The sequence below is a fragment of the Cibotium barometz genome, chromosome 29 (genome assembly GCF_041138505.1).
Source record: "Cibotium barometz isolate CiBa-2024 chromosome 29, ASM4113850v1, whole genome shotgun sequence".
NCBI classification, from domain to species: Eukaryota; Viridiplantae; Streptophyta; class Polypodiopsida; order Cyatheales; family Cibotiaceae; genus Cibotium; species Cibotium barometz.
Genome location: NC_141074.1, coordinates 36,909,525 through 36,937,205, shown reverse-complemented (window position 1 = coordinate 36,937,205; position 27,681 = coordinate 36,909,525). Strand labels below are relative to the sequence as shown.

At 43.4% G+C, this 27,681-nt stretch overlaps 1 protein-coding gene and 1 pseudogene across 1 annotated transcript; both read left to right on the top strand.

The window, feature by feature from the left end:
• Positions 1-26,830, top strand: LOC147622115 (uncharacterized). The gene is made up of 21 exons (XM_086823214.1): positions 1-138; positions 406-1,453; positions 1,558-1,713; positions 5,138-5,221; positions 5,460-5,579; positions 5,666-5,779; positions 5,911-6,003; positions 6,098-6,187; positions 6,304-6,374; positions 6,484-6,558; positions 6,675-6,762; positions 6,872-6,930; positions 7,024-7,087; positions 7,203-7,268; positions 7,380-7,574; positions 7,673-7,777; positions 8,919-9,154; positions 20,848-20,917; positions 23,509-23,574; positions 23,679-23,729; positions 23,858-26,830. The coding sequence occupies exons 2-21, from the start codon at positions 779-781 to the stop codon at positions 26,558-26,560; spliced, it is 5,181 nt and encodes a 1,726-aa protein (XP_086679340.1). The 5' UTR covers positions 1-138; positions 406-778; the 3' UTR covers positions 26,561-26,830.
• On the top strand, positions 17,203-17,758 carry LOC147622116 (uncharacterized; annotated as a pseudogene).
• Positions 26,831-27,681: the final 851 nt, after the last annotated feature.

Genomic DNA, 27,681 nt, shown 5'->3' with positions numbered 1-27,681 from the left:
AATCAACGTGCATTCAAACTCGAGCCTTGTGTGTGAGCGCGCGGGAACCCAAATGGTCGATTATCTCTTAATCTCTTAATAGCAGTTAATCCAGAGTGAGGGCACACAGCTGCGGGTCGAAGCGGAAGAAACGCTTAGGTAAGTAAGGCAATCAAAACCCTCGCGCGCGCGTGTATGTGTGTGTGTGTTCTCTCTGAGACAGAAAGAGCGAGAGACGGAGATGTCTCTCAACAACGCTACACCACCGATTGAAGGGTTTTTCGATGAAAGACGAGATTTCCAGAGCCTTAATCATCGGTTTTTTTTAGGGCAAACTTGCAGAGTAAATTAGAACAGATTTTTTCATTCCATGAAGCAAACTAGGGTTTCGTGCTAGGGCTTATTGAACCTCCATTTTTTGTTCAGACAAAGCAAAGGCAGCGTTCCAGTGTTTCATTCTAAGGTAGATGAAACAAGCAGTTCAGATCGGAGCAGCTCAAAGCTGGAGCAGTCTGTTTTGAAGAAATCTTTTCTGTGCAGAGTGAGCAAAGGCGCGTTCTAGGGCATATTCGAAGCCGAAACTGAAATCTAGGTTTTCATCCGAAGGTTTCTTCTTCATTCAGAGCAAAGGGTGATCATTTTAGGGTTTCATCCCAGGGAAATCTTCTCTGTGCAGAACAAAGGCTAAGAATTTCAGGGCTTCATTACAGGGAGATGTTTTCTGTGCAGAGATAAGGCAGATATTTTAAGGCTTTCATCATAGGGAAAAGGTTTCTGTTTAGAGGGAGGAAAGGCAGGGATGCCGCTTCGGATCTTTTCTCGTGGCTCACCAAAACCAACGGTTAACAGCAGTGATAGTGCAGATATGGCAGGTAAAGAGCCCTGCCGCCCTCCCCTCTTTCCTCTGCAAGAGGTCGCATGGAACAGTTTTGCAAGCGACGGCAAGAATGACCTCCTCACTACACCCCGCAGTGTAGTGAAATGGCTGTCTTCCACTCCTCTGCCAGACCCCCCCTTCTTTGAATCTCAGGAAAATTTTGCTACCGTCTCCCCTGAGAAGCCTCTATCTTCTCTGCAGTTGAATCTCAAAATGAAGCTCGGGTCTAAGGATAGCAAGCTGAGGTCTACCAGTGCTGTTGATGCAGAAAGCACTTCTACCTCTTTAAGGTCTTCCGCTTCTTCTGCTAGCTTGCAGGATACACTTCCCAGAAACCCTAGCTCGGAACAGAAAAGCCTATATGCTACTCCACATGCGTCCAGTAATGATTCTGATCCTGTAACAGTTGCCGATACTCCTGTGGCTCGATCATTAAAATACAGCCAATCTGCAGGGTCTGGTGCCGGAAGTATTTCCCAACCTGGATCTTGCACAGCAGTACTGCCTGCAGGGCCTGCTGCATCTTTGAATTCCTGTTCCCAGCCCCATTTTGAAATCGAGGAAGATCCAAACTTTTGGAAGGACCACAATGTGCAGGCATGCTGAGCTTTCCCTTCTATTTTAAAACAGATTTGCATCTCTTTTGCGTCAACCATTTTTCATCCTGAAGGTTTAGTCTCTTTGTTGCTCCTTTGTTGCAGGTTGTTATACGCCTCCGTCCAATCAGCAGCTCGGAGCTTGCAACTCAGGGCCAAGGCCGTTGTATACGACAAGATAGCGCTCATGCAATCACCTGGACAGGACACCCAGAATCACGCTTCACTTTTGACCTTGTGGCATGTGAAACAATCACACAGGTATTTTTAGCGAAGGCATTTTGTTGTCCTTGATCATTTCACTGTGGATGTGCCTTGACCACATTTCACTTACTCTTGAGTGCTGATGACTCAATAGGAATGTTGTAGCATCTCGGGATGTTGAAGTTGACGGCCTGGAGATTTAAAAATACTAGTGGCGGCATACCTGCACAATGCTGCAGGCTTGTGGGTGATAGTGCGTTGTCCTCTTCACGTCTAAAAATGAGCATGCATGGTGGCTTTTGTGAAAACCCTGAGAGGTGTAGTCAATGTAGTAGGTGCAAGCCACCGTGTTGGTGTCTTGTGAGGACTGTACCAAGGAGAATGCATTTAGGCTCTAGAGTCCTTGAAATAGTTAGCTTATGATTATGAGATAAGAGGGCCATGAAGTGAAAATACTATGGTTTTTTTTTTGGAGATATCTAAAGTAGGTAAATCATAACTCCACCACTTTGCTTTGTCAATTCATATGCAAGACACAAACATGCACTCTCTAGCTCATGACCTCAATCCTTCTCAGTTATGCACCCTCTAGATCAAGAACCTTCGGATACTACACCATCGTAGCTTTGTTATTTTTAAGGGTGCTCTTGACTGGTCAATGCTGGCTCTAGAGTCCTTGAAATAGGGGTAGCTTATGATTACGAGATAAAAGGGCCACAAAGGGCAAATGCAAAGGTTTTTGCTTTATCAATTTATATGCAAGACATCAACATGTACTCTCTGCTCTCGACTGCTCAATGCCGGCTGCCCCTTTTACAACCGAAGGCCAAGCGTATAGCCCAGCGGTATGTACGCTTCTCAAAACTGGGGTGTAGGGTTCGAATTTCATCTCTTGCATACAAATGTATGTTATTGTATACAACTGCACACAAAAGCAGTCTACTAGTGGATACGGCACGCTTTTGTTACCAATGTATACATCCCTTGCGCCAGTAGAACCATAAATTTAAGTGCTTCCGGATCTCTCTTGGTCAATATTGGTCAATGCTACTGTGGTTTTTTGATGGGCCCCAATGGGTGTTGCCATTATGGCAACCACACCAAAATTTAACCAGAGGCACACCCTTGTCTTCCCAATGCACCCGTCTTCAGGTGTTGCTTCCTCATTAAAGACATTTCTGTTTGGCCCCCTTTGAGTTGCCTGGTCTTTTAAGATCAATGCTCATTTGTGCTTGACCACCCCAACTCATTTGTGATGCTTAAGGCTTGCACTTTACGTATGCTGTCATAACTGCCAGCGGTACTACTTTCTTGGTCAGCTTTTCAAGTCTTCGCATATCAAAAAAGATTTCTAAGTGACTTTAAAGTTTATACAGCCATCTCCAAGAAGATCATTGTGATGATCTGCTTTATTGATAACCCTCCTCTCTATTACCTTGTTGGCCATTCTAAATTTACCAATACTAGATTATCCTAGAATTTACATGAATTGATTTCATGTGACCATTTCATCTCCACAAGTACCAGCCCTTCTTTTTTGTTTTTTGTTTTTTGAGAAAAGAGACTACTATTAAGTAAAATGAAATCATACAAAGAAAGATTTCAAACCAAAAGGTAGGGAGATCTCAACCAACCGGCGGCACTATGCTGCCATAAAATCCCCGTAGAAGTGGAGGGGAAGAAAATACCATGGTTCCACTCGCTCATAAATGTGATGTGTTTTGTTTGTGCACCTCTAGAAGATCCCTGTATGCGGGCCCAGGTGGCCAAAAAAGTGAACATTGTCATTCCATATACAACAAATATAGTGGGTGTCATAAACCCTAGAAGGCCTCTGAGCATCTGGTCTTCTAGATATGCCACGTTGTGATACTAGCAATAATCTCCCAGGTAATATAAAGAGTTTCACTCCTCTACGTGCCCAAGAGCTGGGCTATAGATACTCAGATGCTTTGTGCTCCTCTGTAGCCCCATAAGCAATGATACATTGTCTCGGATGAAACTAGGCATCTAGGAAAAGAGGGGTCCACGTGAAAAATAGATCTCCGGTGGGAAACCCACCGTGACGCAACAACCTGAAGAAATAGGATACCGGCTCCTCCTGTATGAGTGCTAGAGTCTCTTCCATAATCTCCTCTGAATGGGGTGTGTGATGTCATACACCTCCTAGTGAGGCTTAAGAGGGAACTCTCTGGGTCTGTCCGAGTATGAGCAATGTGGTGCTACGTGCAGTGTAGTTGAAGAAAGGTATGCTCCTCATGGGGTAGTAACGTCACGGGGTTAGTTACGTCAGTCCATTTCCTCTCACCAAAGTCCTAATGTAGATATCCGATAGGGCATGGAATCCACCATATAGCCTTAGGCACCACGTTAGTGTGGAGAGAAGGAATTTTAAAAGTAGGATGCTTTTTTTGTCCTTGCAAGTTACTTGGATAGAGGCAGAATATTCTTAATAAGCGTGGCATTTCTTTTGAGTATACTTTCTTATGTGTCCCTTAAGGCTTCTTGCAGATTATTGTTGTCCACCACTATGGTGGTTTTGGGATTACAAGATTGGTTAAGAGTTTTAACTTACAAGGGGCAGCCCGTTTAGAAACTGTTAACTTCATAATAAGGCTTCATATTTTCTCAGCCCATCACTTTTTCACCTACTACCTTGGCTCGAGTTCTTGCCTACAATGCTGTGCATAGCCATATTAAGACGATCTTTGCACACAAAAAGCAACAGACGATTAATGTATCCCCATGGCATTTGTGTTGCCCGATAAATCATGATATTGGCATGTGATACAAGAAAAAAGGTACTCACAATGACTTTCTTAGTGAGTAACCCTCTAGAGGGTTTCAAAGAAGAAACATTGTGTATGCAACCTCATTGTTACAAGAGTTACAATGGATGTGTGACGTCACTGTGCCCTGCTTTGACTGACTTGTAGCTGTCAAACCACTCCGTCTTGCTGTCTTGAACAATGGAGCAATTTCAAAATTTGACTGGTTTCTTAATGGCAGTATTAGTGCCAGAGGGATAGGAAAATCCTCCTTCAATTAGCTGTCGCTGTAGTGGTGGTGGCTGTGGAGTATGACACTCAAAATTCTATAAGCTCTTGATCAGAGGGCTCCTTCAGTTGCATGCTCTTGTATATTGGTTCTAGAATCAATATATAGATAATGCTATGCTTTGTTCGCATTGCCAAGTTGTTGTATATTGGTTCTAAAATCAATATATATAGATTATGGTATGCACACACGCACAACTGCACTTCAGTTTTACGTGCCACAATAACCTCACATTTGATAAAGGGGCAGACCCAGGCAATCACTTTCGTACATGCACTCACTTGACCTGTGGACTTCACCCATGACTTAAGATCTTTCTAACACACCATGCCAAATGATCCTTTACTATAGCATTGTATATATTATAGATCACGAACTCAAGACTGCATTGCCTTTTTTCAGCATTGCCTGCTTGTTTCTTCAGGAAAAAATATTCAAAGTTGCTGGTCTTCCTATGGTTGATAACTGCCTGGTGGGATACAACAGCTGCATGTTTGCTTATGGTCAGGTTGGTATCCGTTGGTGCTGATAATAGATTCAAATTTACATTTTACCAAGGGGAAGGAATCTTGTTTTATGTGTTTGCTGTATGGCTGTTGTCAGATTACAGGCATGTAAAAGAAAATGCAATTTTTTGACTTGAGAACATCAATAATCAATACAGAGTTAATTTATTATTGTTTGACTTGCCAAGGTTTAAGCTTGGTTTTGATTTTATTTATGGGGTTTGTGTTTTGTTGTGGCAGACAGGCAGTGGGAAGACATTCACTATGCTCGGGGACCTTGAAGGTGCAGATCACCGACCTAGCAATAACCGGGGTATGACACCCCGCGTCTTTGAGTACTTGTTTGCTAGGATTGACCAGGTGAGTTTATAACCACAACTGGTCTTTAAATGGACAAGTTTATCAAGTAAGCTAAGCTTACACATAAGTACAATGGTTGATGCTAGGAAGAAGAAGCACGCATGGATGAACGACTCAAGTTTGCATGCAAGTGCTCATTTTTAGAGATCTACAATGAACAGATTTTGGACCTTCTTGAACCAGCAACTGCAAATCTTCAGGTAAAATAAAGCTCCACCTGTCTTTGCCTTGCTTAAGGAATCCTGTATTTTAAGGCCTTTTGAGGTACTTTGCAGGATTGTTGCAGCATGAACCTTCTAATCCATAAGCGTTCTTCATTTGTGATGAGAAGATGAGAGAAGATGCAAGGAAAGGTGTTTACGTGGAGAATCTTTCTGAAGTCGAGGTGAAGAACGTCCAGGATGTGATCAAATTGCTTCTTCAGGTATGCTACATCTTACAAGAACAAGAACTAACTTTTTACTTCTTATAGAGGCTTCTCACTTCATGTTGCTTGTGATTTTCTTTGTTGCGTAAAGGGAGCTGCAAACAGGAAAGTTGCAGCAACAAACATGAATAGAGAAAGCAGTCGGTCGCACAGTGTGTTTACCTGTGTCATTGAAAGCAAGGTGTAACGAGGGTCTTATCTCATGTAGCCTGTTTTAAGAAGATTTGTATGCTTGCTTTTTTGAAATTTGAGTAATGTTAATATGTAAAGAAAGCTGACTTGAACTGGTGAATGCAGTGGACAAGTCAGTCTGTGACAAATAGCCGCTATGGAAGACTCAATCTTGTTGATCTGGCAGGATCTGAGAGGTCTAGTGCTATGCAGAGAACCCATTGTCCTTGTTCATAGCAGACAGCAGCCTTTCTCTCTATTTATACAAGCATCAGTAAGTCTTTAACTGTGTTGATTTGTTTACAGGCAGAAAAGTTCAGGTGCTGAGGGTGAAAGGCTCAAGGAGGCTGCAAACATTAATAAATCCCTGTCAACACTGGGGTAAACTATTGATTTGTTTCTTTTATTGAGTTGATCTCTTCGATATAATAAAGGATAGTGGCAGCGAATTTCTCTCTTTTCTGGCACATTGACCTTCAATTTTTGCTGCTCTGCAGACTTGTTATTATGAGTCTGGTTGATATTGCTAACGGTAAACAGCGGCACGTACCCTATCGTGATTCGAAGCTTACTTTTCTCCTTCATGTAAATTGCTCAACCCAACTGCTAAGTAAAAAGCCTTTGGTGCCTCTTATTCCATGGAGATGTATTTATTCTTTTAAGTTCTTATCCTGATACTTGCTTTTGCTCCAAGGATTCACTGGGTGGAAACTCCAAAACCACGATTATTGCGAATATCAGTCCCTCTAATTGGTGAGTTCTTTAAGAGAGAGAGAGAGAGAGAGAGAGAGAGAGAGAGAGAGAGAGAGAGAGAGAGAGATAACAGTGCCTTGGTGATTGATGTAGCTGTGCCTTGGAGACTTTGAGTACATTGAAGTTTGCTCAAAGGGCCAAATTCATTCGCAACAATGTGAGGGTTAGCTTGGGACCTTCCTATCTTGTTTATATGCTTTTCCATGAAGTACGCTCCTTGACAACTGGTCACAGTCAGTGCATGTCTAACCATAGTAAAAATCTATTTGCAGGCCATTGTCAATGAGAATGCCTCAGGGGATGTGATGGCATTGCGTCTGCAAATCCAACAACTGAAGGTCCCTTATTTAATCCATCCGGGATATTTCTAGGTTATCAAAGATGTCTTAGGTTGGTTTGAGGATATTTGATTTTAAGTTTTTTTTTTTGGTTGAATGTGGTGTGGACAGCAAGAAGTCAACCGATTACGACTTCAAAGCATGGGGGCCAGTGGAGGTGTTGAGCTTCTCCCTGAAAGCATGATGGGTACTGATGGCACTTGTCTAGAGCTGTCCAATATTGGCAGCATAGGTCATTCAGCATACTCCTTGGAAGCTTGGGACTCATTTCAAGCATTTGGTATCCCATCCTTTAGTAGTAAGAAGGTATGAGAATTTGGCTGGAACTTAATCCTCCAAGTAGTGGTTAACGGGTAAGCACAAAAAACTAGTGCTTATCAAGTTTTTTCTATTGACATGTGCAGAAAAATGGATTAGAGATGGCATTGCTAGGATCACTCCGAAGAGAACAGGCTGGAGAGGCACGAATTAGACAGCTCCATGCTGAGATAGAGCACTTCAAGCGCTTGGTAAGTATCAACACGTCAGGTTCATGTTTGGGTAAGCTTTGGTAGTTGCAACAATGGCAGATGCTCCTTCTCCTGGAAATACTGATGTAATTGCTTCAAAATTATATAAATAAAATTTCGGGATAGTGGGGAAGGAGGGTTTGAGTTGCATAAGTGTGAATGGACTCTCATCTGGCCGATGATGGACATGCCACATGCTTTTAATAGGGACCTTTGATGTCACATCTTAATCACCTTGGGTGGCTTGCGGTCCCTGTCACCCTTTGGCAACCGGCTTTCTAGGGTGCACAGATATAAAATGGTTCAGGCCCTGAACCTATCAGATATTGCTTCGAATATAATAATATTCTTTAGAGTAAGGTCTCCCTCTGCATTTACTGTCTGGGATAGTTTTTGGTGCCGAGGTCACGACTAGTCAAGAAGACTACATTTTTTTGTAAGGTTTCTCATCTAAAGGTATAAACCAATGCTAAATGCAATGGATCTTGTTAAGATTCAAGTATTGGCAACCGGCTTTCTAGGGTGCACAGATATAAAATGATTCAGGCCCTGAACCTATCAGATATTGCTTCGAATATAATAATATTCTTTAGAGTAAGGTCTCCCTCTGCATTTACTGTCTGGGATAGTTTTTGGTGCCGAGGTCACGACTAACATCAAGAAGACTACATTTTTTGTAAGGTTTCTCATCTAAAGGTATAAACCAATGCTAAATGCCATGGATCTTGTTAAGATTCAAGTATTGTGGATTGGTCACACTGCCATCCAATTCGAACTTGTCAGTTTGAGTGTTTGGCTCAGGTTCGTAGAGCACATGTTTATAAGTTTGAGACATAGCAGCCCCCATTATTTAATCTCTTCAAAGCAGCTCAGCTTTGTAGAGAACATAAAGTTTTAGACAAAGGAGCCCCTTTATGTAACCTCTTCAAAATGGTGGACGTTCAAGGTGCTTTAGGAGGCCATGCTTCAGCCTTCGAAGTTGGTTCTTGTGCCTGGTCCAAAAGGTACAGCTGGTGGTAGACCAGCATAGAGTTGATCTTACATCTTTCTGTACATCTCCATCCATCGATCTTTGGTCTCTTACATATTTATGGAAAAATTTACAAGTAAAATTTACTTGGATATGATGTTGGTTGTGCAGGTGAAGCAGCGGGAAGAGGACAGTCAATGTGGCAAGATGATGCTGCGTTTCCGAGAGGATAAAATCAAACGTTTAGAATCCGCTTTGAAAGGCTTAATACCCACAGATTCCTATTTGCTGGATGAGAAAAACTCTCTGCTAGAAGAAGTGCAGATCTTAAGAACTCGGCTTGAGCGTAATCCTGAGGTCACTCGTTTTGCCATGGAGAACATTCGTCTACTGGAGGACTTGCGCAGGTTTGCACTGTAACTTCTGCTGACACAAGAATTAGTAGCTTTTGTCAGGGTGTTCGTAAATGTATGTTGAATGGGTTGGAGGGTGTTGGATCTTGTCTTTTGTGTGGGTGGGTATTCATTGGCATAATCATGCTTGATGAGTACATAAATACTCAACTACTTTATCTCAATGAAAATACATGAATTTGTATGGGGTGTGTAGCCTAGTGTCACTCCTTTGGGTTGGGCTTCCTACATCAGCTTGGTAGGGTGGGTGGGTCTGCCCTTGGAGCTCGGGTCTGGAAGAAATCAGTGAAAGCTCTCTGTGCTGGTCCTCGGGTCTGGAAGAAATCAGTGAAAGCTCTCTGCGGTGGTCCTCGGGTCTGGAAGAAATCAGTGAAAGCTCTCTGCGGTGGTCCTCGGGTAGGTGCTGCTAGAGAGAGAGAGAGAGAGAGAGAGAGAGAGAGAGAGAGAGAGAGAGACATTGATTCCTTTAGAGGCGAGCTACACAAGGGTAGGAATCTTAGCCAAAGTTGTTGGAAATATTCCCTTCACATTGTCATAATTTTTTGATAGCCAAATTTTCTGAATTTCGCGCATTGTGACCTGCATGGCAAGTAAGAGAGAGAGAGAGAGAGAGAGAGAGAGAGAGAGAGAGAGAGAGAGAGAGAGAGAGAGAGATTCCTTTTGAGGTGAGCTACTCAAGGGTAGTGTTAGCATATTCATCCCCATAGTCTGCCCATGTATCGTGCCCATATTTGATGCCTTTTATGGGCCCCTTGGTTGTGGGCTGTGGTCACCCTTATTTTCTCCTTATTTTTCCCCATTTTCTTGGTATTTTTCCTAGGTCGGTTATGCATTTCTAGTTGGCGAACTCTTCATGTCCAGTTGGCTAGATTGTCTTGTTCCAATCGGCCAGCCCCATATGACCTATATATAGGTGTGTTGGCCTCTCCCCTTTTCATTCATTGTTTTGTTGGAGGTGTGGTTCATAACTCACTCTCAGATCAGCATACACTAATGCTCATCTTGCTTCTGCTTTGTGCACTCTTTCAGGTAGGATTCTTAGCCAAAGTTGTTGGAAATATTTCCTTCACATTGTCACAATTTTTTGATAGCCAAATTTTTTGAATTTTGCCCAAAAAAATGCTAGGTGTGATGACACTTGAATCTTCCTGATTGCGATTTGCATGGCAAGTAACAGATGTACATGGAGATAGCTAGGCTCTTGAATGAAGCCATCCTTTCACACGCAACAAGTGGTCTTGATGGAACTACATCTTTGGGGATAACTATGGCGGTACAATACAAGCCATGTACTATAAGTGCGTAGGTGAGGTGAAGTAGGTCCGAACCGGATGAGCTTGTTGAAATCCTGATGGTTTAGGGGTAGTAGGGGTGCATCCTTTGGAGATAACTATGGCGGTACAATACAAGCCATGCACTTATAATGTACTATAAGTGCGCAAGTGAGGTGAAGTAGGTTGGAGTTGGATGAGCTTGTTGAAATCCTGATGGGTTAGGGTAGTAGGGATGCATCCAAACTATATTGAAATGGTAGTAGTTGGTGCACATGAAGCTCGTACGAGAGGAAAATTGTCTTATTTGGTCCTGACAACCTCGTACAATGAGACTGGATGACCATGTGGTCAAGTACAAGGTATGTGAATGGTAGATTTCCAAATTACATATGCATATGCATAGCTCATGATGTATTTTCCGGTTAAATGATTTGCTAGTAATATGCCTTGTTTTTGTGTGTTGCTTGTGCTGTTTTGGGTCAGGCTTGTGGTGTTGAGGACGCCTAGAACTATTGGCTACAAGACTGTGTGTGCGCCCCTATTTGTTGACTAGTGGTTGGCATTTTGTAGGGGTCCAAAGTGGTGTTAGAATTTAGTGGTGCTAGAATTCAGCCCAAAAGAGAAGTTTTGGAGCTAAGACAAATTCTCAACGTTATGTGTTCACTCTCATTAATAAGTGAGTGAATAATATAACAAGATTGGCACCTTCTAAATGCTAAAGATTGGCACCCTCTAAATGCTAGGTGCCCTCTTCTATGGCATATGTAGGTTGCCTAGCTATATATTTTAAGCAAGTATCTACGTCATGGTGACCTACCACACTTGGCAAAAGTTTCCTTGCATGGCCACCATCCTCTCCAAGCCTCTCTTCATCTAGGTGCCCATCTCTACCAACTGAACACACATCCTTGGCACTTGCTGTACGACCTTCCGTGCTGCCTGACCATTATGCCACACTTGCTTGAAATATGCTTGGGCACCCCACATGGGCCTTAGAATAGTGCGCCCACACACTTGGCAAAAGTCTCGCCGCCGCCTACCGCCCTCTCCAAGCCCCTCTTGCTCTAGGCTCCTATCTCCATCAGATACACACACATCCTTTGCACATGCTGTGCACGATGACACTTGATTGTTCGCTTGTGTATGACTTGTGTATACCGTTGTTTTACGGACATTGGTCGATTGCTCCTAATGTTGCCCAACACTTGTACGAACATTTGTACAATTGGATCTAGTGATTGTACAACCTGTTCTTTTTTATAGAGGCGGTTCTAGATGCTTCCATTGCCTACTTCTTCATTAGAGAGAATTCTTGTGCAGAGGATGTGTGTGTATCTCGATCAGATACACACATCCTTTGCACATGTTGTGTATGATGAGACCTTGTTGTTCGCTTCTGTACGACCTACGTGTACCGGACATTGGTCGATTTCTCTTGATGTTGCCCAACACTTGTATGGACATTGGTTGATTGCTCTTGATACTGCCCAATCCAACACTTGTACGATTTGATCTGGTGTTTGTATAGCCTAATTCTTTTTTATACAGGCAGTTCTAGATGCTCGTGTTGTTTACTTCTTCATTCGAGAGAGTCCTCGTGCACTTGGTTGGCTATGAAGATGTACTTGTTTGTTGTTGTTGGTACTTGGAGGTGATTGAAGACTAGGATCGTTGTCCTTGGGTGCATCCTTGCCTTGTGTGAGACTGGGCTTGGCTTCCAAGATCCATGTAGTAGTCTATGTGAGATTGGGTTTGGCGTGCAAGATTCATGCCAAGCCATGTAGTAGTCTACGCGAGACTGGGTTCCACTTGTGAGATCCACTTAGGTGTAGTCTACGTGAGATTGGGCCCTGCTTGTGCGATTCACTTAGGCTTGGTGTGAAGTTGGAAACTCCCCTTGCTTTGGGATTGGGCTTGGCTTAGATCCATGTAGTAGTCTATGTGAGATTGGGTTTGGCGTGCAAGATTCATGCCAAGCCATGTAGTAGTCTACGTGAGACTGGGTTCCACTTGTGAGATCCACTTAGGTGTAGTCTACGTGAGATTGGGCCCTGCTTGTGCGATTCACTTAGGCTTGGTGTGAAGTTGGAAACTCCCCTTGCTTTGGGATTGGGTGGTGGTGTGTCCGCTTGCTTTAGTGTCTTGGGTGGTGTTTTTCTTCCCTTGCTCTTTGCCTTAGTTTAGAGAACTTGTTGTTTTCTTGGTTTTGTATTGTATTTGAAAATTTGGTGCTTGGCACTCACTATCTTGCACTCAAAGGTACTCTATTGGAATAAAGAAATTTTTAGGGGGTTCGAACAGTTCCAATGCTAGTGTGGTTTATTGTTCTCATTTGTATTGTGTGAATTTGGTTAAGTGTTGTTTGGCATTATTCTCTTTAATAGTTCTTTACTCGCAAGATTAGGGCTCCTAATTTGCCACATTACATTGGCGTAAGAGTTGCGGCTAGCCGAAGAAGTCCTCTCTTGTGCAAAGTAGCTATACTTCACTTGTGAGTGTCTCTCCAGGAGTCGCACACCAGTCACCATCTTAAGTGATTGCTTCCCACAAAGCACAGTTGGCTGTCCAATTGGAGGTGGACTCTCAATAAGCTATGGTGTGTAAGGAGCAAGAGATGGAGAGACTCTCGAAGTGGTGTAGAGAAAGAACCCATCATCAAGCAACTCAAGGATGACCCAAATGTACAACGGACAAAGGTAAAAGAGTTGTATCTTAAACTCAAGTTGATCAAGAGTTTAACACATATTTAGGTTTGACTAAGGAAATGAATGATAAGGCTCATAAACTTGTGTAAGGTTCTCTCCTTCTAAAATAGAGGAAACACTTAAGATAGTCCACTAAGTCTTAACTTGGAGAAAATTTTCTATTTATCGACACTTTGACCATGTAGAGATTTAAGGATACGATTCATAGGTAAGACCTAGTCCTATCCCGCAGGGGGAGCGTGATCTTCTAAAAATTAAATCACCCATAGGGTAATTGATCATAAATTGGGCAACTACTAGACTTGATTTCTAGAGGCAACACCTTTTTCCTCATCCATACAAGGCACAGCCGCTGGCCTAGTCTTCTAGAATAGAGTTGCCCAAGAACCTTTTTATCTAGCGTAGGGCTTTCACTTAATTTGTTGGAAAGCTATCCGACTAATCGGGTCCATCCGTCCGTAGGATGGTACCGTCGGGGCATTCCATCCTCCCACTTTACACTCTACTCATGCGTCAATTTGTTTTCTAATTAATCCTACCACACTGTTTGACATAAATAAACATATTCCTTAATTAAGGTCCTTTTCATAAGGTTTGTTAAAACAGCCTTTTTTCCACAGTATAATAATGCCAAAGACAAGATTTATAAAAAAGTTTATACATGAATCAATTTCATACAAGCCAAACCGGCTCTCTTATTCTTTTCCTTTATACTGTCGATGATCTAGAATTCGGCCTTTCAGCCTCTACATGCTGGGCAAAATCCTACGGGACCATACACCTCATCGTCGGCCGCTGGCGAGAACTCAAGCCGGCCTGTCGTCCTCTCAGGCTTCATCGCTCGATCCTTCCGCTCCTCAGAGGGATGCGTGCACACTAGGGTGGGCTTATTCACGGCACTAGCGTGGGTCCTCAGAACTAGGCAGCATGATAATCTCTCGCCTCAATCGGCGAAGCTTATTCTCCCAATGGTATGAGGGATACCTTGGGCCATTCTCGGGCTTTGCTAACGACGCCGCCCGGCTACACAAGTACGAAACGGAGTTAGCGTCGAAGCCAAGAAAAACTTGCACTCTTTAAAGATAACAATTTCAATGCAATTTATTGAATACAACATACAACATACAACATACAACATCACACAATTCGTAACTTCATACAATTTTATGTCATTATTTTAAAAGGAAAAGATACACATTTATGAACACTAATAAAAAAAAAAACTCTTCTTTAAAAGATAACCAAGCTAACCTGGCCACCATTTCCTTGAGGAGCTTGTAAAGGGAGGGTTGGAGCCGCATCGGGAGCATCTTTCCTAATCTCGTTGTTGCGCGCTCCTCCCGAGGCAATATTCTGACGTTTCCGGGAAGGGACCATTTTGGATGTCGTCTTGTAGGCTCGCTGTTGCGGTCGAAACGCTTCAATCGGATCTCAATTCTGAGATCGTTTGCTCACCGTATGAGCAAAAGACCACAGTGCACGAACCCTCTCTAAAGGTTAAAACCTCTTACGAAAGTCCACGCAAATGGGGGGGGATTGTGAGATGTCCTTAACACAAAATTGTTTTGCAAAAGGGGAGAAGGACTGAGGGCTGCTGTAAGTCTCTTCACACCCGCGCCGCCCGGGGTGGGGAGGGCAAGGTTGCTGTCGTACGCACGTACGTATCCGTACAGCACGGTACAACCGTACGGTACGGTATGGTACCGTATTGTATGGATCCGTACGGAATCATTTAAAAAAAATGTGTGGCGTGTGGCGAGGCGCGTGTGTGGCGATCATGCGATTGTAGATAAGCGACCAAAATTTGGGCATTTTGTGTGTACTTGCAAAATCGTGTGTCCTGTGTGTACTTGCAAAACTTTGCAGAGCAAATTTCTTTGCTCTCTCTCTCGCCCAGACTTCATCATGCCACGCAAGACTAACTCGAGCTGGGCAATCCACACCAATGTCCTCAAGGGTCAGGTACTCGGCTATGGGCATGCAACTAGCACCATAACTCGCGTCATCAAGCACATGACAGGTATCGGGTGCACCAATCAATGTGGTCCATGTGATAAAATACCACAAGCTGTGAGGGACCAATTGATTGTGGAGAATTGTCCTGCAATGGGTGGTGCAAGCAGTGTTAGAGGTGGTGAAAGTACGCAAGATGCTCTCCATGATGCTTTTATTGGAGATGTTACAAGTTCAGGTACACTAGATGAGGGTGAAAGTCTTTTGCCTTCAGCCCAATCCACCACAGGCAGGAAGAGGGCACGTATTGCCGATGATAAGGACCTGCCACAAGATGCGAGAGATACAGGGGAGGCATCAAAGCAATCCACTCTGCGTTCTTGTATCTCATCACAAGCTTGGGTAAAGGAGCGGCAAAGGGTGGCAGAAATGGAGATTTGTCGTACTCTTATTGAGTGCAATATATCCTTCAATGTGTTAAGGACAGACCAATGGAAAAGAATGGTGAAAGCAATTGCGTAGGTAGGGCCTACTGAGACGTGGATAGGTCTTGAGTATACGAAGATGCGTACATCCATGTTGGATGAGCAGAAGGCCTTGATAGACAAGGCGCTCACTCCTGTGAAAGCAGTTGGCAGGAGTTTGGATGCACTATTATTTCAGATGGGTGGGCAGACATTCGCAAGAGGCACATAATCAATATCCTTGTGTCATCTTGCTTGGGCACCTATTTCTTGCGTGCCGTGGATGCAGGGAGAGCAGGAGACAAGATCGCAGGGGAGTTCATTTATGGCCACATTCGACAGGCTATCCTTGAGGTTGGGGAGGACAATGTTGTGCAGGTGGTGACCGACAACACCTCTAACTGCAAGGCAATGGGTCAAATGGTCGAGGCAGAGTTTCCACATATAGTGTGGACTCCATGTGCTGCCCATTGTCTTGATTTACTTATGGAAGACATTGGGAAGCTTGTTTGGGTGCAGTCCATTGTTGCAGATGCCGTAAAGATCACCACCTTCTTCCGCAAGAAGCATCAGGCTCTTGCCATCTTTCGGAGCCATAGCCCTTTGGATATGGTGAGACCCTCCAAGACCAGGTTTGCCTACATATTCTTGGTCTTGGATAGGCTCTACAAGATAAGAGATTCACTATCATCAACAGTTGTGGATCCAAGGTGGCGACAGATGCATCATTCAGAGGATGAGCGTACAAAATACTTGCAGAGGCGGATCCTGGATGATGATTTTTGGCAGCAAGTTCATAGCCTTTTAGTTGCACTTAAGCCCGTGTATGTCCTTCTCCGACTTACAGACATGGAGGGCTCAACTTTTGGGTTGGTCTTTCGTGTGTTTATGCAAATGAAAGACCATGTTGCTCAGTGCTCCATGATGACTGCTCAACGGTAAGCAATAGTTCTGATTTCTTCCTCTTTCTTTGATTTTTACGACTTCTCGATTCTCGATTCTCATGACATGTCAGGATTGACATGTGTACACTTAGCACTATAACCTAAGACATGTATTTTCAATCTCTCATTTTCAGTCGAGGTGAGATCTTGGACATTGTAGACAAACGGTGGACATTCATGAGCCGTCCCATCCATGCTATGGTTGCCATGCTCCATCCTCTCTACAGGTCGCCAGAGCTATGGAATAATATTGCTTTGAGCATGAAGCAGTCAGAGTATGTTGGAAGGATGTTCTCAGGGGAGGAGCAACTTCAGATCGATAGAGCGTTCACCACTTACATGAGTGGTATTGGTGCTTCATTTGCGAGACCTGTGTCATTGAGGAAGGAAGCCATGAAATTCCCTTTGACTTGGTGGCACTCTTATGGAAGGGTTGGTCTTCCAAACCTTTCACGCTTTGCTCTTCGTGTTCTATCTCAGGTAACTTGTAATTAATCTCTAAAGTATAGTCTTCGGAAGTGAAGCTTGATGTTTTAGCATTAAAAGATTTACAAATTTGCTCGCATTGCACTCATTTTTGCACAGGATTGCTCAGCTGGAGCATGTGAGCGGAACTGGAGCTCATACTCCCTTATACACACCAAGATTCGGAATTGCCTTAGTACTTCTCAATTAGAGAAGTTGGTGTACTGCAGAGCTAACATGAGGCTCGTGCGAAGCTACCATGCTTTGGGGTCACCAAAGTAGGTATAAATTGGAATTTGGACTCAAGAAGAAGTTAGAAGTAGATTTTTTTTTCTAGTTCAATGAATATCCAATATGCAAGTTGTGGCATGTTTAAACAGGTTGATCCAACACTACTCAAATTGGTAGATGAACCCAGCCCGGAGCTTGTGGATCGGCAGATTAGAGATGAGCAAGATGAGCTTTACATAGAGAGCTTGAGAGCGTGGATCGTTGTGTGACCCGCTCACGTGCACGATCTCTCAGCATTCCTCTACGCCAAGCAACTCCAGATCCAGGCTCTGCGAGACGAGAGAGCATTCGCAGGGGAAAGCTTTCAGTTCGTCGCACCCAGCAGAGGCGTGCAAATGAGGCTGTCGAACTCATTCACACTCAAATTCCCGAGGCACATGACGAGGATGCACTGGAGCTTGTTGCTGCTGAGCCAGAGTTCGATGAAGAGGGCAATGGTGTCAATGATGGAGGCATGCTCTCTTCAGAAGACTCATCATCTTCATCTGATGATGAGATTTGAGACTCTTGCGTCTAGACAACTGTAGTGTTTCATTGTTTTGCTTTTTGCACTTGTGGACCAGGACATGTGCTGTAGACATGATATTTGTACTCTCTTTTATCATCTATGACTTTCATGGTTCTTGCTTATATCACTATGACTGTTGACATGTATCATGAGATATTGTGTAATGGGCTTGGTAACTGATAATTGATTTAAACTTTAAGTAATGAGGTTCAGTCTTTATTTTAAGTATTTTGGTTGCTATGTCTACAAAATATTCAGGTTTCTAGGACTGTTTACAAATGGTACGTACTGTTTACGTACCTTAAAATTTGTTCCGTACAGAAGTATGTTCTGTACGTACTGATAGCGTGCTGTACACTACGTACCTTTCCACCTTGGGGGGAGGGGGGTTGGGGGGGGGGGAGAGTAAGGACACTACTTCCTAGCAAGAGGGGCATAGAGGAAAATTGCCTTATCTGAAAAGGGACAAATGAGGGGGTGGCTGCAAGGGGCGGCTGTACTACAGTAAGTACACTGCATAGGGACGGATGACGGTACGGACGGCGGCACAGCAGAGCATAGGCTACGCAAAAATGCATGTTGCCCATGGAGCACCCCGGGGGTTTATGTAACTGTGGGGTATGGGTACGGGCGCTGCACAAAGCAAGGACGAAAGGACGGTGTACCAGCAAAGGTTGTAGATCAGTGGCTTGCATGGGTCTAGGGGAAAGGTACGGTGTCGGTTAACAGGGAAAAGAGTGGTACGCATGTACCTTATCTGGTTTGGGGCAGCATGGGTGTCCACATAGCGGTACGTGTGGACCACACAGTGGACAGCCGTCCTTTGGTTCTTGTTCGGCCATCGTACAGGCACCTTGGTAAGTGTGTACGGTCCTAATTTTGAGGCGAGGTTTCCAAATTTGGGACACCGGCCTCGATTTGCGTGTTGGACCGTCTTGAGGGGTGTTTTTTTAGTCCAGGAGGTTTTCTTGGTCATTGGGATTTAGACCATTCGTCAATCGGACGCCCGGTCGTGCATTTATTAAGGTTTAAAGATCGTCGCTTTTTAACTAAAAATGATTGAAATTTGCGTATAAGCTTTGATTCGGTGTCCGTTTTGGATGCTGTAAAATCCTATATTAGGGTAAAATCGCGCGTGGATTCCAAATTTGGGCTCAAAATTTGAAGATTCTAAGTAGAAATGACTCAAATAATAAAATCATTGATTTTTATACCATAAAAACTCATAAATTTATCTATTACATGGACATTTCTTTATTAGTGAAGATGGGTATGTTACAACTTGCCTCTGCATTTTCATCAAATGGGGTGATGTGATGGAAAATGAGGTGGGTGGTCTCACTCTTGTGAAGCCACCTTGTCTTAACCGTGATGGGGTTGCTACCCAAATAGTCCGTGCAAGTGCAAGAACACGAACACAAGTAGTTTTGTGCATTCTTCTTCTCCCTGCCCACCTCTCCCACTGAAACCTATATTTACAGCTCATAGTATCTCTATAGAAACCATGGATGAGAGGCAAGATGAGTCCTTGCCATTTATACATGCAAAGTACCCTATGGAAGAGACATGTGTAATGTAACATGCAACGGAATTATGCGTAGATGAAAGGATTCTGTCACACAAAGTCTCACAACGCCTTTTGTATCTTGAGCTTTGTGAGTCTTTTTAGCAATCCAGTTTATCACTTCAAACCTTAAGAGATAGAGAGAGAGAGAGAAAGAGATAGAGAGATATCTGTACACAGTACTGGGTTCCAATTACCCACTGAAGGGCCCCCTCCTATTGGTAGGAGTATTTGCTTTATTTCTTTGAAGAGAATGATTGTAGGATTGACTTTGAGATTGTAGATGAGCCAAACGCAAGACCTTCAGAAAACCAAGAGTAGGGGGGCTGACCGCACATTGCTGTAGAAGCACCAATGATGACCAATCTCAATGCCAATGAACTCTTTCAAGGGGCTGTAGGAAGGCTTCAAATTGTGGTTGAGAGAAAGGGTAATTGAAGACTGTTCTAGGTTGTGAATATGCAAGCGATGAAGGCTGAATATGATGCATGTTAGATTGAAGCTGCGTTTTTGCAAGAGAGGAGCATATATGTATGCGGTTTGATGAGCCAAACACAAGACCTTTAGAAGACCAAGAGTAGGGTTGACTGCAAGACTGCACACTGTTGTAGAAGCACCAATGATGACCGATCTCGATGCTAATGCACTCTTCCAAGGGGTTGTAGGAAGGCTGCAAACAGTGTTGAAAGAAAGGCTGATTGGAGACTGTTCTAGTTTGTGAATATGCAAGCGATGAAGGCTGAATATGATGCATCCTGGAATGAAGCTGCGGTTTTGCAAGAGAGGAGCAGATATGTATGTGCTTCAGCCTTGGGAGATGGTCGCTTGATGGATTGATTGCTGAATACTTGAATAAATGATGAATGATTAAGATTAATCATAGGAGCTGGTCAGCTGGCTTCCTTATGCTACACGACTTATTAAATATGCAATATATGATGTGTATAATGTTTTAATGTTGGTCGACTGAATGGATTTGTTGTCGAGTGGATTCAATGGGGGTTAAATAATGCTTATGCAATGCAAGCACTAAGGCTCTGACTGACTTCTTTATCCATGAATGTTTCTCTTCAAGTGGGTTCAGGTACATCCTGAGACATCCATGGTTTTCATACTGCATCACCCGTGCTAGTGGCCCGAACCCCTCCCAAGAGAGGCAGTTAAATCTCCCTCTGGGTATTTGAACAATTAGTGGGCCATGTCCTCTATCTCCCCTATGGTGCATACTCTGCATATCCCGCTCCTCTGGTGGTTCCAAGTCTTTACTCGAAGGTGGTGGGAGGATACTTTGAGTTGACTAATCGCGATGGGCATAGCATGTGACATGTGGATCTCTATGCATGTGACACGTGGATCTGAATGTACCTCGGGATCTCAAACAATCCATCCCCAGTGAGTCTTAAAAAATGCTGTGTAGAACTCAGGTTTTGTCCCAATCTCTGTATGAGAGAGAGAGAGAGAGAGAGAGAGAGAGAGAGAGAGAGCGGGTGTAACATTTGACAGCTCATGCACTACTCAGATTTCAAGATTTTTACGAGGCTGGTGAGCGTGACATGATGGCTGAGGAGATATCAATACTGCGAGACCAGGTCTGCTCTTTGAATTTCTACTCTATCTTCAAAGTTGTACATGAAAGGTCAAATAAGAATGCATTCTTAGCAAGCAAGCATGAATGATGGAGCATATGTGAGTTTTGCCAAAACTTGACCCAAGTTGCAACCAGAGAATACAGGTCTGCTCTTTTAATTTCTACTTCATCTTCAAAGTTATACATGTAAGATCAAATAAGAATGCATCCTTAGCAAGCAAGCATGCATGATGGAGCATATGTGAGTTTTGCCGAACTTGAGCCAAAATACAACCGAGAATATGAAGCTGTTGTGCAATAAAACAATATAATTTATACTTCAGTGGTAGAGTGGTCATGCATCACCATCCTGATGGGGAAGTTATGTTTCATCATCATATACATAATATTTACCATCTACATCCAGTCCACATCATGTGGTCTTATGCCACTGGAGGATGTCCTTTATATTGAGTCGCTGTAATGATGGCACCCAAGGTGTAATGGGGCGCTGGCCTCATGAGAGCATGATCTGCCTATGGTGTGATTGCTGGGGGCGTAGTTTGCCCATGTGACCAAGACTAATACATGGTGACTAATAGTACTAATCTTGATAGAAGGTGCATAAGGCATCTCCAAAATCCTAAACATCAAAAAACAAAAGGAAAGAGTAGCCTCATCTGAGACGAGGGAGTCTATCATCCAGCAGAGACACTGGTAGGGTTAGATAGTTGTTTTACAATCTCCGTTAGAGACCCAATGGTATCAAACAGGGTCCTTAGTGCTGGTGGGCATGTCTGACTTTGATTGGGATGTTTGATCTCTGCTTGGTCTTTGGTCCCACGTGCTTGATAGAAGACGAATAAGGCATCACCAAAATCCTAAGCATAAAAAAACAAAAGGAAAGAGTAGAATTGCTAGTTTCATCTGAGATGAGGGAGTCTATCATCCGGCAGAGACTGGTATGGTTAGATAGTTGTTTTACAATCTCCTTCAGATAACCCAATGATGAAACAGGGTCCTTAGTGCTGGTGGGCATATCTGACTCTGATTGGGATGTTCGACCTCCTCTGGTGCGTCGTAGGTTTCCCAGGTGCTTGTGTGCCGATCACATATGGGTGCCTAGAGGAAGCAAACCATCTCGATGTCAAAATGAAGGTGCCCTACAGCTGTGGTCACTTTAGTGTTCTTGTTCTCTTCATGTGTGTCTCTAACTCTGCCCCTCTCTTGTTCTGCCCTGACCTGCACCTCTAGAAATATGAGTATGATCCTCATCTCCTAGAATGTCTCACGAGTTTGTCTCTAGTCTTTGTATTCCATGAAAGTATAGGGTCACACATCTTTGATTCTTATACTCAATAATGATTTGCGAAAGAGGACTAAAATTCTAATCGCTCTCAGAACAAGCAATTGAATCTCCCTCAAATCTCCTAGTATGCTGGATATTGCAGGTTGGCGTGTGCCGCTCGGTCTCTGTTTCGTCAATGTCACACACTAGACATATCTGTAGCTTGCAGTTCTCCCACATCACCTCTGCCTTTATTTTTTGTCTGAGTGTGGAGCCTGAGTGATGAGACCCTATGCTGCCCCACTTAGATTCTCTGTGCATGCACTTGTACTTCCAAGTAATCTGGCATCTGAATAAAGCATCCTTAGTCACTGTGAGGAAGTGGTTAAGGTACGTGGCCATTCTAGATGGGAGCTTTTCCAGCTCAATCCATGTCTTGTGGATATACATGTGCCAGATACCATATCTAATAACTCTATCCAGTTCAAGTGGAAGTGGTTTATGCTTCACTCCATTATACTGTTGTGGTGGCAGTGCATTGAGAGAGAGCCCTTGTGAAGTCATCCGCAACATGACAATAGCATACCAACAATTTTTTATCCAGGCCAGGTGCATAGATAATGTGAAAGCATGCCATGTAGCGGTTGTCTGTCCTCTGGGGTGTGTTTTCGTAGGCTGGATCCTTGATATATATTTCTGTGAAAGGGGCAGGCTGCAGACTAGAATCATGTGGTAGCGGATAGAGATTTACTGCGTATGAGTCAAGGGAGCATCATGCTTCCAGTCTCTCTTCTTACATTCCGAAGGTGTGAGGCCTACTGCCCAAAAAGATGCCTCATTGCTACAGGTCCTGTTAGTGAGTCAAAGAGAAGACATTTCGTTTTCACTCGCTGAAAGTGTGACTGAAAGCTTTTTCTCCCTAGCTGTGAATTCTTCTAGCTAAGTAGGCTGCTGCCGCTGCTGGTTTCATGGAGATTTTTGTACTTGTAAACACAACCCCCATATAAATTTAAGCTTCCACTATCTCAATAATGTCATCCTCGAACACAAAGGAACACAAAGGTATCATTTTGCAGTCCCCCATAACCTGTACTGAAAATCAAGATCTTTGTTTTACCAAGATCTCCTTTGCGCACGCGCACGCGCACGCGCACGTGCACGTGCAGAGAGAGAGAGAGAGAGAGAGAGAGAGAGAGAGAGAGAGAGAGAGAGAGAGAGAGAGAGAGAGAGAGAGAGAGAGAGAGAGAGAGAGAGAGAGAGAGAGAGAGAGAGAGAGAGAGAGAGAGAGAGAGAGAGCTAATATTTTTTTTGGGGTGTCTTGATAGCTTCTAGAAGCATTAGACTGGAAGCTTATGCATGAGCAGGATCCTATTGATGCAGGAAGGGGTCAGGTAAAGACCAACATTTTTTTTCTGCATTTCAATCATTTAAGTGCAGTTTTAGAGCTTTTAGAATGTTGAAAAGATTGAGAGGCTTTTACGTTTCACTGGTCCAGGACTCGCAGCAGAGTGCTTCACATGGCGAGGATAAGTCAATCGAAAAGGAGGTGGTCTACTTAATTATTGAACACATCGATGCATTGCCTGCATGTGTGCGTGTGTGTGTGATCATGCCTGATTATTGCCAAGCGTGTTCATCTCTCTACAACGTTGAGTCAATGAAGTTTGTTTGCAGGTTGACAGTTTCAAACTGGAGAAGCAGATAGAGACTGTTGGAGCTGTTGCCTCTATGCAAGCAGAGCTTATAGCCATGCGAGAAGCTGTAGTTGCAGCAACAAAAGGTGAGATGGAGGCTCGGGAGCGGGTTTCTTTATTGACTGGAGAGATAGAAGGCCTTCAGAAAGGGTTGAAAGAGCTCCAGGAGGAAAATGCTAGGCTTTGTGACATGTATCAATGTGCTCTAGCTGAAAAGGATGAGATAATTAAGGATTTCAAAAGGGATCGACAAATAGCAAAAGAAAAGGAGGATGCAGAGATCATTGAGTTACGGTGTGCGTTGCAGGCTGCACAAGCTGTGTCAGAGAGTGTGAAGCTTCATCAAACAGGAGAAGATCTAGTTGATCTGGCAAATGTAAAAAATGAGAATGTTCTCTCCTTAGATAACTCCTCAGATGTTGCATGCTTTCAAAAAAGTTTGGAAGAAGCGCATGAAGAGAATGCACGGTTATTGGGCAGGTACAGATCTGCTGTTTCAGAAAGAGAGGTGTCATTAGAGAAATTCAGTAAAGATTGGCAGTCAATAAAGGAAAAGACCGAGGAGGAGAAGCAGGAATTAAGGATTTCTTTGCACGCTGCACAAGAAGCATTAGAGACGATGAGGCTGGAGCAAGAAAGAGTGCAGAATGAGGCAATCTTGAAAGAACTTGACAGGGATTGGAAAGCTGTAGAAAATGACGAGAAACATGAACTTAGGTCTGCTCTGCAGGAGGCACACCAGGCATTGAAATACCAAAACCTACAGGAGCAGGAAGGAGGATTGCATAATATTCAACAGGCGTTGAATTACAAAACGCAGGAGCAGGAAGTAGAAGTGCTTAATATTCAACAGGCGATGAATTACAAAACGCAGGAGCAGGAAGTAGAAGTGCTTAATATTCAAAACACAGGAAGAAATGAGCATGAGGACATGATAGATGTTGAAGGGCTACAGAAAGGTTTAAAGGAACTACGGGCAGAGAATGCAAGGTTGTCAGCAATGTATCAGTCTGCTCTATCAGAAAAGAGTGCAAACACAGAAGAACTGAGTAGAAAGCTGCACACTGCTAAAGAAGAGAAGGAGATCGAGTTAAGTGAATTAAGGTTTGCCCTGGAGGTGGCACAAGCAACATTGGAGAATGTGAGTATGCAACAGAAAGGAGAAGAACTTGTTCAAAACCAAGTGCTAGATAAGAGTTTCATCAGAAGCCTGGATATGGACTCTTCGGTAAGGGTGCTCCTTGAGGATCATTGTGCAGTGTTGTTGAGAATGGATGAAAGAGTTAGTGAATTGATACAGAATGTTGAACGGAAAATTGAGGGTCTTAAGATAACACTAGACGGTATGAATGCATCGGCAGGGGAGCTTGGACAGGATAAGGAGAGCTTGGTGACATTGATAGAGAAGGTATGCATGGAGGTATCTGCATTGCTCTCTATCATTGATGAAAATAGCCTGGAAAATCAAAAATTGCATGAAGATCTGGAGCAGACAAAATTGAGATTGAGAGAGGAGGAGCAGGCCAGGGATGATGTGTGCCTTTTGTCTAGTGTAGAGAAAGGCACATGGATGGAAGACAGAAGGATGTTGCAGGAAAAGCTTGATACTGCTCTGAATCTCTGCAACTCAAGAGAGAAAATATGGAATGATAGTCTCGTGGCATTTCAATCAAAGCTAGATTTAGTGGAGGCCAAACTCTCAGACCTTTCTTCTGTGGTTGACGGAACTGTCATTTGCATGAGGACTCAATGTAAGGGAGAGAAGGAAAGTCTCAACGACACTTTTTTTGAAATTTTGAGAGTAGAGAGGGATTTGAAGCTTGTAGAGGAAAGCCATAACTTAGCTCAGCTTAAGCTAAAACAAGAAGAAAACAAAGCGAATGCCCTGAGAAAGGTTCTTGGTGGGTTTTCTTTATCCAAACATGATTGGTTTTCTCGAGAAGAAAGAATGCGGGATCGTGTACAGATGCTTTCTGGTGTCTTGGCTGAGAAAGAGATGGAGATCTCTGAGTTGCAGGCTGAAGAGGAGAATCTCAAAAGTTGCCTTGATCAGCTTCTCAAACATGAAGAGATTATGCTGTTGGAGGAAGCAGCTTTGAAAGAGAAGGTTCAGACAGCAGAACAGTGGAGACTAGATGGTGCAGAGTCCACTAGTGGTCAGAAAACCCAAAATGCTTTCTCCATGTTGCAATTGCTGAGGGGGGAAGAAGAGAAAGCCACTTTGTTGTCTGTAATTGCGGATGAACACGAGAAGTTGAAGAGGATCAAGGTCGACATAGAACATCTGAAAGGGCAAATTGACAAAAAGGAAACAGCCCTTCTTTGTGCTCAGGTAGAGTGGGAGGCAGCAACTCCTAGCCTACAGGAAGCAAAGGCTGAACTGGAGGAAATTAAGAAGGAAAAACAGGTCTTGCTAGAGACTGAAGCAGAGGCAAGGGCAGAATTTGAAAATTTAACTTCAATGCGCTCAAAAGCTGAGTCTGAGGTAAGAGAGCTCGAGGAGCAGATGAAGAACTCTCAGCATTACTTGCACGGGCTGAAGGACAGCTTCTCACAAGCAGTGCATGATTCACCGGACATTGACAGCTCACAACAAAACAAGAGAATTTTGGCAGAAATGTTATCAGATAGCAGAAGGTTTTTGCTTGACATTAAGTGTACTGTTCAAAACCTGGGGAAATGATGGGGTAAGCACCCACTTCTATCATTTGGCACCATTTTGGGGTGCCTGAAAAGGATGTTACAATTTTTATGAGCAAGAAAAACTAGGTCCTACTCAACGCCTCTTAAGTGAGGGAGCCTTTGGACAATTCTTAGAAAGTCTGCTAGTTGGTGTATGTAACACACCTCTGCCTGTTCCTGTCTTACCCTTTTTACATTCTTCTTGTAGAGTGTTTCTTCATGTATTATGTGCGTGTCCTCCCTGAATATTTAAGTGCAATACCTTTCTGAAGCGATGCATGGTTTAGGGTACCCCGAAACTATTTTAAATGTGTAATTATACGGAACGTTGATTGCTCAGATGTTTACAAAACAAGGTCTCACTGTTTCAATGGACCTTGTTGTGTTGTGCGATTCTTTGAAGGTAACACTAACTGGACGTCAAGGCACATGCTACAGTAGACAGTTCCTAAGCTTGCATTGCATGTAGCGAAATACATGCGACAAATCAACAAGCAACAAGTAATGAGGTGTGTATAGGCTAAAAGCTCCTATTGTGAAAGTCCAGACTGTAGCCATGAGAGGTCTACTTTTGTGAAGGTCGAGACTCTATAGCCATGAGAGGTCTACTTTTGTGAGACTCCAGACTATTGCCATGAGAGTGAGAGTCCAATCTATATTCTACTGATTGCCAAGCTTCCATGGAAGCTCAGACTATTGCCATGAGAAGTCTATACTTTTGTGAGAGTCCAATTTTATAAGCATATATCCGGTGCTACTCCCATTGGGATTCAACCTAGCAAAATCTCCACTCATTTTCCACTGGACTCTAGAAAGAGGCTTCAAGCAAGAGAGGTAACACACTACTATCAAGCGATTATATTATGTATACATTTTCCACATTCCATAGTGCTTCAATGTCAAAGCGTTAGTGAGGCAGGCAGGCAGCACACTACTATCAAGCTACTATTTAAGACAAGACATATGTATGCATTTTCCACATTCTTCAATGTTAAAGCAAGAGGCAGGCAGGCAGCACTATCTAGCTACTATTTAAGAGAAGCATATTCTATAGCGCTTCAATGTCAAAGCCATAGATGCACAAATCTATCACAAAAACCCACAAAGAAGAGAATACAATAT

Coding starts and splice junctions, on each gene's coding strand:
- LOC147622115 (XM_086823214.1), top strand. CDS start 779: ATGCCGCTTCGGATCTTTTCTCGTGGCTCACCAAAACCAACGGTTAAC. Junction 1,454..1,557: donor GGAAGGACCACAATGTGCAG/GCATGCTGAGCT, acceptor CCTTTGTTGCAG/GTTGTTATACGCCTCCGTCC. Junction 6,375..6,483: donor GATCTGGCAGGATCTGAGAG/GTCTAGTGCTAT, acceptor ATTTGTTTACAG/GCAGAAAAGTTCAGGTGCTG.